The sequence below is a fragment of the Chrysoperla carnea genome, chromosome 2 (assembly GCF_905475395.1).
Source record: "Chrysoperla carnea chromosome 2, inChrCarn1.1, whole genome shotgun sequence".
NCBI classification, from domain to species: Eukaryota; Metazoa; Arthropoda; class Insecta; order Neuroptera; family Chrysopidae; genus Chrysoperla; species Chrysoperla carnea.
Genome location: NC_058338.1, coordinates 76,934,935 through 76,948,085, shown reverse-complemented (window position 1 = coordinate 76,948,085; position 13,151 = coordinate 76,934,935). Strand labels below are relative to the sequence as shown.

The following is a 13,151-nucleotide window of genomic DNA, read 5'->3' as shown; positions in this document are numbered from 1 at the left end:
TGATCGATACATCAAACCAATTACTTTTAAAAGCCAATATGTTTTAATATGTAGGTTTGTTTATTTGTGTTAAAATATTTAAAACAAAGTACATATATTTTCGAAAAAATTTGAAATTTATAATAACTACGCAATTTTGAAAATTATATATTTGTTGAAAATCAATTTTTAATAAATCATAAGTTCACTAAAGTCCACAAGTTGTCATAAGAACACAATATATTTTTACTTAATGTGATTTTTGTCAAATGTCTTAATATACCTCTATGGGCAGGCATATGCTAACACACATGTTGTCGGTTTTTTGGCAGCTCAGTGATTGATTATCATAAAACATTTGATGCAACTAAACTGGGAACGGTGGAACTAAAATGGGTCATTAGCTCAAAAATTACGTCTTTTCGATTCAAAGGTATTGAAACATGATTTTGACTCGAAAGAGGTATAAAAGAGTATCGGGGGAGATCTTTTTTGCAAATTTTGTTCGATTATTTCCAAAATGTTATTTAAAAAATAAAGACCGTAGGAGAAGGTAGTTTATAACGATCCTTCTAAGAAAAAATGTAATTTATAGCCAAATTATTTGAGATATGTACAACGTCGAAATATTTTTGGATTTTTTTTTTCATTCAAGTATTGCAATATTAGCATAACAATTTCTTTTGATTTGTTCAAATTATTAGAACTATTCAATGTTTTTCAAAAGGGGTCGTTTTACTGACCTTGTAATAGGTGGGTAAAATAATCCCATTGCATTTTTTACCAAATAGTGCACATAGAATATTAATTGTTCTTCTACATTGCATCAAAGATTAGTATGAAAACAAAAATCTCTGGTAAAATCATCTGAATCAACAGTTTCCAGACCCGTCACATGATGGGAGATCATTTTATCTATTATGATTTTGCACACCAAATAGAATCATTTAACCCATAACGGCATATAATAAATATCGCCATAGAACTATAAAAAGAAATAAATATCGCCATAGAACTGACATTAACATTTATTTCACACTTAGCAAATGTGTTATAATATTATTTAAAGTCGACAGTAGCCAAGTGTGAAACAACCAGTCGGCGAAAACTAACACAGAAAAAGAAATTTTAAGCAGAAATTTTTCTTATCATTAATCATAAGCAGTTTTATAAATATTTTTGCTATGAAACATAAATAGCTTATAGATAGTCATTGGTTTTTGTTGAATGATTCATTTGTTCACGTAGAAGCTATCACTTAAAACATCGAGGGATCATTATATACCACTTTCTCCTACCTATTTTGAAACTACTGAAAGGCTTATCAATATTATAAAATTAAAAATCAATCATTTTCATTCAAGGTTTTTCAATCCAAAAAGCAAAAATTAAAAATTCCACTATAAGTAAAAAATACAATTAACAAAAACAATAAATCAATCCATGTTACCGACAAACACGATTTGCTTCATCTGTAGAGCATGTGCCATGTGATGGTGCCAAAAACAATTTACCATCACCACAAACACATAATTGAAATATTTGTGTAGATGAACCACTATTAGTGCTGCTGCTACCCCCACTACCGGTTGATGATGCCGATGACGCTGAACCTGATGATGTGGCAGAGTGAGATGATGATGTACGTGCTGATGATGATGTATCCATTCTAGAATTACTATTACGAATAATTGATGCTGTTGGTAAATTTGGCATAAATACATTGGCTGCTTCTAATCGTACTGCGCCAGCAACAGATTGTAATTTCATATCTGTTAAACATTGTGCTTTAATTGCACCAGCACGTGATTCTATGGCAATTGATACAGGTGCACGTAATTCTAATGAACGTGTTGGTGATTCTAATCTGTAAATAAAATAAGTATAAATTATTTACTTGTTTTCAAAATCAAATACAATGCGAAGTTTCTAACAATTTTTTCTTTCCTAGGTTAATATTTGAGATATGAAAATGTATTTCTTGAATCATGGAGGATAAATTTTATTTTTCTGCAATATTTTCTGTTCGACAAATAGCTAATTACACGATTTATTTGTCACACGGTGTGGGTAATTAGCTATTTGTCATCGCACAGAACACGTCTATTTCATACTCGAATGGGTAAAAAAAAGAAAAAAGTGTTTATCGTTAAGTAACTCGATAAATAATTAATAATAAAGTTTAAAAAAAAGTTACGAAGGTAAAATATTCTACACAAACAGAGCTTTCTTAGTATGTTGTCAGTAACTAAATAAAGCAAATTGGAAATGGGCAAGCATTATTTTTAGTTCCATTGGTAAATTCATCAGTTTTTGTGCTGAATAAAACATACGAGTGTTTTTTTTTTTCATTTTAACTCCGTTAATTTTCGTGGAAATAACTTGAAGTTTTTTATTTTGAAAGTTTTGTATGGTATTTTAAAAAGTGTACGTTATAGTTTTTCAAAAAATTTTTTTTCAGTTATTCGACGTTAAATACTCCGAATTTCAATCGCCAATAACTTGGTAATATACTTTCCAAAATATATTTGGATTTTACTTTTTGATTAGAATTCATCACCCTATCGATGTCTGTCGTCATTTTTGACATATATTTTTTTAAGACCTAGTAGGGTTTAACATAACCTGGGGAAAAGCACCACTCAGCATCATATAACATTTGTTTCTTGGAGTCTTATCTACTAACCGTCAAATTTCCAAGTCAATTGGAGCTATAAAAAAAATTTTGAAGTTTAACTTTCGTATACTGTATTACGCGTGCAATTTGCAATTTATCGCGCTAGTACTTTCTCCCAGTAAAAATGTTAAAATGACCGTTCTGCACGTTTTCGTTTCTCGTGAGTCTTTAAAAGGATTTCGAAAACTACTAATGGGCTTAGCAATCTGTTATTTTTTGGTCCCATTTATTTGGAGAAAAACAGTCTGTGGCTGATGTACAAGCAAATTGATTTGGGAGCACTTTTAAATGAGTGCAAATTTGAAAAATTATCGTCCCGATTGATAATTATTTATTGTGTGAAAATATTTTTAAACAGATCAATTGGGATCGATCCAAATGAACAAATAAATATCAGAAATGAATAAAATATATAAAAATATAAAAAATTGAGAAAAAAAAAAATAAAGTCGTTACCTGGGTGTGTTAAACATGTTTTAGTTTTGTTTTCTTTTACTAAATCTTTCAAAATAGTTAAAATTTATTTGGAAAAATAAATGTTAAAACTCAGGTTTTTTTGTACAATTTATTACACCACTAATTCTTACGAAGATTGTAAGAATAATCACCACCAATAAATTTCATTTTTTAATATATGCATGCGTAGATTTTGTATAAAAAATTAATTTGTATAAAAAAAAAGAACATTATAATAATAATATTATTTAGATTTCCACCATAATAGTTGTAGTGTTGCAAAATACAAATTTATTTAACTAAGAGAGAAAAGCAGTTTCCACAAAGTATTATTACCACTGTGAGAACATATTTTTTTCTTGTTTCTTTTATAAAAACCATACTGTACGGCTATCTACTACTTATGGCCTCATTTCGTGATAGTTGTGTGTTGTGTGCATATAAGAATGCTCTGATAATAATAACTTTCATTTTATTAGTAAGATATTTCTCTTTTCATTTTCATAAAAAAAAAAATTTTACTCAATGAGTTTATACAAAGATGAGTATCTGTATACCATGTATGTCCTTTGTCCAATCTTCCTTAACACTTAAAAAAGAGAAATAGGTTTTATGATAAATTTATATATTTATCCTTTAAGTTTAAGAAAATTTCGTCCGCAGGAAAAGTGCGAGAAAAGAAATAATATTATTTTCGAGCATAAAATCATCTTCAAACCCTTAGAGTATCTTATCAACTTTACGTATATATAAAGACGAGGTGATATGTGCTGGAAGATATGTTGGAAGATATTCAGAGCTTCTTCTCTTTCCATAAAAACTGAATGTCCTGTCATTTACCGACAAATCTCATCCATTGAAACGGTCTAATCCATTGTTTTAAATTAAAACTTGACTTCAAAGTAGTTTTTACAAAAATTAATACGTAGCCACATTTGAGTGGTCAGGGAATAACGAACAATGATTGTTGATTAATATCAAATGAGGGACTAAACTGAAAATTTGAAACATTTATAAAGAATCATAAATGTACTAGCTATATGCCTAAATGTTTCTGATTGTATATTTAAAGTTGCAACGGGTTTGAGCGAATGTAATATTTATACCGCAGATTTTTTTAACGTATGTATAATATATATTTTTAATTTATATTATATTCTTTACAATTTATTTTATAATGTAAATATGTACTTATTGCACAGACCCGTAGATATTTAGTTTAGTTTTAGGAGATTTGTTTAATCGGTAGAAAATTGCAATATAAATTTATTAAGATTCCAAAGCTCTCCTTTGAAACATCAGTATTTTTTAAACAATGATTGTCAGTGCCGTACATAAAACGTAAGATATCTTAATGCGGGAATATTTGGAAAGATTTGAAATAACGACAAATATAAGACATTCATAAAAATTCCCCCTTACTCCCATGTACGATTGATAATAGTAAGTATGGTAAATTAAGAAATTTTGAGGTTTCAATAGAAACTCGAGTGTGATTTTTTAGAAATTCAGTTTTTTAATTTTTGTGTTTTTGAACAGCTTTTTTGTCTACCATAAATGATAAAAAGCATTTATTTATAACAAGACGATAAACAATAAAATCTGAAAATCTGAAAGCCCGACTGTGTTAAATCTTATATATTTAAACGAGCAATTTTTGTATATCTAGAAGCTCGGAAATGGCTACAATAATTTTCATGAAATTTAGGATGCAGGGGATTTCGAGGGTGATCTATCAACTGCAAAATATGACTCTTCTTGACATCAATTGGCGAGTATATACATTGTGGTTCGCTTTGTATGTATTGTATAGTGTGAAGTCCGTGTGGCATTGTCCATTTTGGTTGATAGATAACTGCCGTGATATAAACGTGTGTCGTAGATAACGAAATGAAGTATATAATCGGTACATTCAAATTGGTATTTGTGTGGAGACGTTTTAAACGGTTCTTATATTATTGATAAAATTTGTGTCTTTTTAAATAAAAAAATACGGAACAAATATCGGACATCCAAACTCTAAAAACTGAAAAGAGGAAAACATATCTGCTAGTTTACATAGAGACTTGAATAGTGAATCCCATTTAAAACCTAAACCGGTTCAAATCTCGCTGTATAAACTACTGGACTTGATTTTTTTCTGATTTTATTTAACGCAGCCAGACTTTCTGATTTACTGAATTTATTTATTTGTTTTTTACTTTTTAGTTACGATATTCAATTACCTATTTAACATAGTACTTATTATTCCTAATTGAAAAATATAACCACTCCTTGACAATCGGATAAAAATGCAAGTGTCTAAAGGGTTAAAAGTTAGTTTTTTCCACAGATCCTGGAAGTAATCAGTAGATTTGCAAGAAGTGATGGGCTCAATTTTCTTGAAGTGAATTATTACAATTGTATAATCTATTGATTTAATAGTTAATATTTCTACTATAATACTATGAAATATGTATATCGTATTTCGAAGCCCTTACCTGCATACAGCTCTGATTAAAAATACAAGATTTTTCAAACAAGAATACATACAAAAATAGTTCTGTATACTATCTTTAAACGAAAGTAGTATTAGTAAAGACGGCGCACCCTTATAAACCACCATGGAACTAGGAGTATGTACCCCCTATGATATTATACATTAGGTTTATGCACGGAAATTCATACATGCATTGTACGTAAAAATACTTCTACTAAATGAATTAAAACTTATTGTCACAATTTGAAATTAATGAGAGTAATATTTACGATACTTTTCGTAGCCCAGTGGTGCATTAAGTAAAACCATTTAGTAAATTAATTACCAACTTTATTTATATCGTAGAGAGTTACAGTTGTCGGTTCTACACATTTTTGGGGTGTAAAATTCGAGCCTGGAGTTTAAATTCTTGATAGCTTTTGGAAAATTTGCGAAATTCACTACTAAGTTCAAAAAATTCACTATTAAATTTTTCTAGAATCGTAACAATTTAGTTGCCAAGTTTCTAACTTATAAATCAAAAATTGGGAATATCACAATGACTTGAAGCCATCAATATGGTAGTCATAAATAGGATACAATCTTTAAACAAAACAGCAGTGGTCTATGGATTGGTTTCACCATTAAAAGAGTAGGCAATGTTTTTTGTTAGAAAGTTCACTTATGCATTTTAACAGTATTGTCGCAAATTTCTATGGTTTCATAGTCTAAATGTTTATTCAACGCCTTTTAAAACCAATTTTATGCCTGTTATCGTACTTCTATGTTAAACCACCGATTATCGCATGACAAAATGACTTCCCCAACAGAAACACGTGAAATTTATATGATACTAACTCGACCCAAACGGACTTCCGCAGGACGATAGTCGTGGCTAGAAACAGGCTAGAGAAATAATATAATTTCATAGCAGTTTACTTTAATTTATTCAAAGGCAATTTTTTATTTTCAAATATGATATACCAATTATATAAAGAAGTAAATTAAATTTTAAAATTCATTATATGGCCCGTTTTTTTTCTAAGCGGTACATTGTTAGATCTAATTAATGTTGGTAGACTGCACGATAAGCTTGAAAACGAGGGGGTGGGGGTAAATCATGGAATTTGATTAAGTAATAAGAAAGATATCGCATGGGCAGGAAAATCAAGTAAGAGAAATCTACTGTATATATTTCCAGTGTGTAGATGTTAGTGTTAATTTCATTCAATGGTGGGAGCGCATATTAATCATATATGTCAACATACTATGTACTATGTATTTTTGATAGTATTGAGGTTTGCGGTTTCGAATCCAGGCAGCGGCAGTCTGAGCAATTATAATTAATAGGCGATAGAATTGATCACATTGTCATCGCTCGGCTAAGAACGAAGTAACCGACTACATTCACATCAAAAAATGTAACTGTATGAATGATTGTAGTTTAATAAATAAATATTAACAAATAATGATGTGGGTGGGTCTCTGTTATAAGCGTATATGTCAAAGAAACGGAGGATAATCCCTATTATTATTATTATTGTTATTTATTATTATTATTCAGGTATTGAAAATAGGTACTTATTAAGCGCAGCGAGCTCAACTGTCAAAGGCTCCTGCCAGGTCGAAGGCCAGGCCCAAGGTTGAAGGAATAGATGGAAAAGTTTTGGAATAGTGGTTTTTAGCAGGATGGGTTCAGCGAGCAGGCTAAGTATAGTTCAGGTATTAATAAATTGGAGTCACATTTCCACAGGACAACGTCTGTCGAGTCCGCTAGTAATTATATAAGACTTAATGGCACATCGTATATAGCTACATATAATACAAACTATAACACACACATATAAAATGAAGTAGTTAGTATAATATTTTTAATATTACACACAACTACATATAAATATATTTATTTATATTTATATATAATATGAATAGATATTTTTTTACTTTATATACATATAATTTTTTTTTTTTTTTAAGAAATAAAGTTTTGTAAAAATATTATAATATTAAGATGATGGGTAAACTACAAAAGTTTGTTAATTTATAATTTGGTAAACAAGTTTTGAGTTGATACTACTCGTTGCTTGTTCGTATGGTACGTACTACTATAGTATTTATTACATTATATAACTACTAGCATAGTAAAGTATAGTATAAAAATACTATACATACTTGAATCTGATACTGCACACACTTATTATTTGTTACTGTACTGTGTAACATCTTTTTATATCATAAACTTCGTTATATGTATCATAGTATTATTATTATTATTATTATTATATTGAGATTATACATGATCGTATCAGGTGATTCGTCAACAAAGACTGGAGGCTACTCCTCAGGGGTGATCGCCATATTGGTTTGTAGGGAAGAGTTTGTTTATTTTCAATAACTGCTACACTATTGATTTCAACGAAAAAAATGCCGTAAGCATTTTTGTAGAGAATAACATGTCGCTACAAAAAAGATGCGCAAGTTACATATTAAACAATCTACTGAAAAATTAGTGCCAAATTTGAGACAAAATTTTGCTTTTTGAGATTTAAACATTTGCGGTGAAAGGAATGGAAAAAAAAGTCTCAATGAAAGTTATAGGCAGCATAACGGGCAATAACAATTGTTTACTATGACTCGTTGTTCTCGCGCCAGAGGTCGCCAAAATTGCACAAAGATGGCGGCCTTTTCCCAAGGGGTAATTTGAACTTACCTTTAATCACCCTAACCGTAACCAAAAAGTCAGAGTTCCTCGAAAAAAGCGATTAAAAATCATAAATTTTGTATTCTTCTCGTACCCCTCTGCAAGCCGCAATTCCAAATACACATTCGACAAAGTTCATCATAAAAATACTATGTTGTATCAGGTGTAACACGCGGGTCAATTCTCGAGCCATGTACATTCTCTTAGAGTTATTTCAACATATCGACGTACGAAAAACCCACTTTTTCCCGAAAATTTGACAATGAGTTGTGTTGACAAATAGTTTGCTTCAAACTCGATTACCCGTATTTGAAAATTACGAAATGAAATTTTACGAAACTTTAAAATGATGATGTTTTCGAATTATTTTATTTTCATACTTCAAATTATTTTATATTCTTCAGTTCAGTTAGTTACAAAAGCGGGTTTATTTTTTTAGTTTTCTTAACTTATTATTTATTTCAATTATCTATAATTTATAGTTGACATAAATGATTATTTAAAATTGAACTGATCATATATGATAAGAGATAGGTACATAAAATCAGAAAGTTTTTTTTTATGGACAAGCTAACAATTTTTGTTGGAAATATGTTTTGAAAATCAAACAGATTTTCCAGTAATAGAATGTGCATTTATTATAGTTTATATAAAAGTAATAATTAAATGAACAAATCACTTTGTATAAATATTTTATGTAAGTATAAAAACTTCTATGAAGCCTTTGACTATCTATATGTATATATAAGGCTTTCCATTAAGTGGTGTCATTTTAATTTTATAAAAACCTATTTCATACTATATTTTAGTTCATTTTCAAATTCTCCGTCTACTTGTGGAACTTAAATGATCCCCACGGCTGTGATTATACAGAATGTTCGATTTATATCTAGGCATATAAATATCACGAGTATGATAGAATACATGCGTTAAGCAAAGCGTCTAGGTGAGAGGTATTATATATACATGTGTTGAAGCTTCGATATGCATTGAGATAGTTAGTTGTAAGAAGCTTGGAGAGTGGGAGTTTCTTAGTTGAACAGATGAATAGATGAGCTACAACAGATAAGCCACGATACAATTTCATATAACACCTATCCTACCTCGTACTTAGATGCATTGCTTAACGCATGTTCTCTGTCATACTCGTGATATTTACATGCCTAGACGTAAATCGAACATTCTGTATACTTGTATTCATTTCCTGCATAATTTTACTGCGCATTGTCCGATTTATTTCGCAAATAAGAGTTCGGATATTATTCTTGGACACATTAATTTTTAGAGGGTTACTCGAAACGCCGCTTCATTCCGACCAAATGCTCATCAAACTCTTCAAATCTTTTCTGCAAAAATTTTCGCTATATTTAGAGAATTTTCACTATTTCTATTATTTATTGAAGTAAATCGTAATCTTAGTATTTACTTAGCTTTGACAGTACAAAAAATTTAATTTTAAAATGACACCTCTTAGCAGAAGACCCTTTATATTACCGTAATATTTATTATTTACTAACAAAATTATTCATAAAATATATACTCAACATAAAATTGTGAATAAGCCAAGTGCTAGATATTTATTTACTTTGTTCGAAATGATAGATAGTAGGTATGTGGCTAGATTAGTTTCATTCATATACTTACACGAATATGAAATTTGTTTTATTGTTATAGATAAATAAAAAATAAATTGTTGTAATTATATCAAATTTCATGGAGAAAATAAACTAATTTATTTTTATTACTATTCATATACAATGTAGCTTATTTATGCAAGAATAAAACTTTCAGGATTGATAATTCATTATTACTATTACAGCTTACCATGGTTTCTTCACCAAAACTTGATTCAAGCAATGTGATAAATAAAATTGTTTTTCTATTGGTATATTCCGAATGAAACTGTTGTCATGTTGCGTCTTCAATAATACTTACAGCGCTAGGTTCAAATTTGAAAGAAAACAAGTGAAAACGAAAAATTGACTGAGTTAATTGTTGAAATACCATGTATAGACAGTGTCACATTACACATACATACATGTTTTTCACATTACACATACATACATACTATACAATTTGCGCATAATTTGCGGTGTCACGGGTAAGCAGTGATGTTTACGAAAAAATGTTTGAAACAAAAGTTGTTAAATTTTTTATAAGGAACATTGTGATATTAAAATATTGTATTTGTGATAGATTTTGATCTATCTTTAACGGTATACAAGATGGGTCCTACGGACCCAAGACCCAATTCTGTTGCTCATTTACGAACTCGACCTTTCTTTTTACGTCCTTATCACGCTAAATTTCAGCTTGATATCTCTTTTCGTTTATGAGTAATCGTGACGGACAACTGGAAATGGACTAATTAGGTGATTTTATGAACACCTATACCAAAATTTTGTTCATAGCCTCAACATTTTTAAGCGTTACAAACTTGGGACTAAACTTAGTATACTTTGATATATTTTATATACATGGTTATAATAAACTAAAGGGAAGATGCAATATTTTTACTTTTGCTTACATTTAAAAAAATTCCATTAAAAATAGAACACCAAATATATAAAAAAAATTAAAACATTGTAATTTATCGAAAAATTGTGATTTTAAATTGACAGTTCTAATTTTCGTGCAAAAGCGGGCTCATAGTTTCGATGAAGTCATTCCCATTTGTAACTGGTCGCACTTGTTCGTTGCTGGCTTTCATACTTTTGCGTATTTATTCGACTTTCGAGATATTTTTTTGTAAAAATTTTAAATTGGACTATCCATCAACAACAGGTGATCATAACAATACCACTAATAATATCCCGAAAAAAAGCCGTGTTGACTCCTGCTTTGTGCCAATGTGTCCATCAATTTTAACAAAGTTACCCAATTAATAGTAGATATTTACAAAGCATAGAATTTTATTTAATAAATTTATAAAAAGGTTTTAGAAAAAACCGCTATCCAGTATTTCTTTGCAGCTTTTATAACATTCACAATTTGAATTCCCATATTTTGTTCAGAATGGAACCACTATTAGTTCTGCAGTGAGGGGCTTCATTTCTACAGTTGAAAACTCTGCACTTTCGAAAAAAAAAGTTACAACCATGTCAATACTAACTCTTGGTAAATTCCTGGAGTCTGCTTTGCTAAAACCAACTTCCATTTTTATTAAAAAAACACAAATAATATTCCCATAAAATAATATTCATTTTTACACCTAAGCTGTCAAAACAACAGTGACATCACTAAACCCTGATTGGTGTTTTAAAATACGTTTGAAACAAGTAGTTTTTAATTTTTAATTACTGTTAAAAATCAACATTATATAAAATAAAAATGTTGTACTGGCCCCCTTCTTTTATATTTTTTTAAACATTTTAATCATAAAATTTGCATGAATATTTTATTTACATCTTTCCAATTTCTGAGAATGCCCCCTTCATGCATAAGTTCTTAAACATTCAATTCTATACACCAGTGCTGGATTTAGGCTTAGGCCCGTGAGGCCCGGGCCTAGGGCGGCACAATTTTAGGGGCGGCAAAATTTTTGGAACGTCAAAAGTTTAAAAGCAAACCATTTAAAATGTATTGAATAATCTAATGATTGAAGTTACTTTTTAATTTGCCGCAATGTTAATTTTTTCATAGATCAATTTGCTTTTATCAATATTAGTTTTTATCGATAAATACTATGGATTATTAAAAAAAAAAAAAAACCAATGATGAATTGAAAAATTTTGAGAACTTATGTTCCTTTTTTGTATTTTCAGTGAAATTTTTGTATTTTCAGTATAAATAATCTCATTATACAATGTACAGCACCTTGAGACAATTTTTACTTGGTATAGGTGTTCATAAATTTACCTAGCCCACTTCCGATTGTCTCTCTGTCTGTACGTCTGTCAACACGATAACTAAAATCAAATGAGATAGCAGACTGAAATTTTTATAGCGTGCTCAGGACGTAAAATGTTAGTTTGAGTTCGTAAATGAGCAAGATAGATAAATTGGGGTCTTGTAAACTAAAAATAAACTGCTTTTGTTTGAAACATTTTTCTGTAGACATCATTGTTTACTCGTGAGGACGCAAATTAGGACAAAACTTTGGTGTTCATTTTTTCCAAAACTATGAAAGATAGGCAGTTGATTGAAATTTGTAAGTAGCTTCAACTAGTCGTTTTGTGAAAAATTCTCAGAAAATGAAAAAAAATTCTAGAAGCTACCTTCGAAAATTTTCGCAAACTAAATAAATAGGCCGAGAGGGTGGCATATCAAATCGGGCCTAGGGCGGCATCAAGCCTTAATCCGCCACTGCTATACACACACATTTAGTGTAAGTTTAATTTTCACATTATGCGAGACATGGAAAATTTCAAAAAGTTTATACTCAAAATATTGATTGTGGTGAAACAAACTTATCTATTTATGTGCAGTAGTAAGTTAAGAACTATAAGAGCTTAATTCTAACGCAAAACTAGATTCGCTAATAAAATGAAATTTTCTTAAAATTTGGAAATATATTCCATGAAAGTTATAAATACATATATATTTTTTGAAAGCATTATCATATAAAGTAACCACCATTTTCTTACGACCACCTCGACCGATTATATAGAGCATGCCGTTTCTCAAATTTCCCCTTAGTGTAAAATTGTATGGGAACAATATTTTATTCATTTAAATTTGGTTCAACTCCTTGCATTTTAGGTGTCACACTCCTTAAGTAAGGATTAAGAATTGTGTTCAGAATCTTTCAATCGTACTAATCCTATCTCGTAGTATTTACCTTCACTATATATTTGGCGGGTTATTAAATCCTTACACTTCTATGAAGGAGTAATGGTTTTGTTTTTCATGCGGATTTTGTATGTATGTATGCTTATTTT

General features: G+C 29.7%; 1 protein-coding gene across 1 annotated transcript in view; it reads right to left on the bottom strand.

The window, feature by feature from the left end:
- Positions 1–1,386: 1,386 nt before the first annotated feature.
- LOC123293908 (zeta-sarcoglycan) overlaps positions 1,387–13,151 on the bottom strand; it is a 684,554-nt gene continuing 672,789 nt past the window's right edge. The window contains exon 6 of the mRNA XM_044874903.1: positions 1,387–1,846. Coding sequence (XP_044730838.1) covers positions 1,426–1,846 — 421 coding nt within the window. The 3' untranslated portion in view covers positions 1,387–1,425. The remainder of the gene's footprint in view (positions 1,847–13,151) is intronic.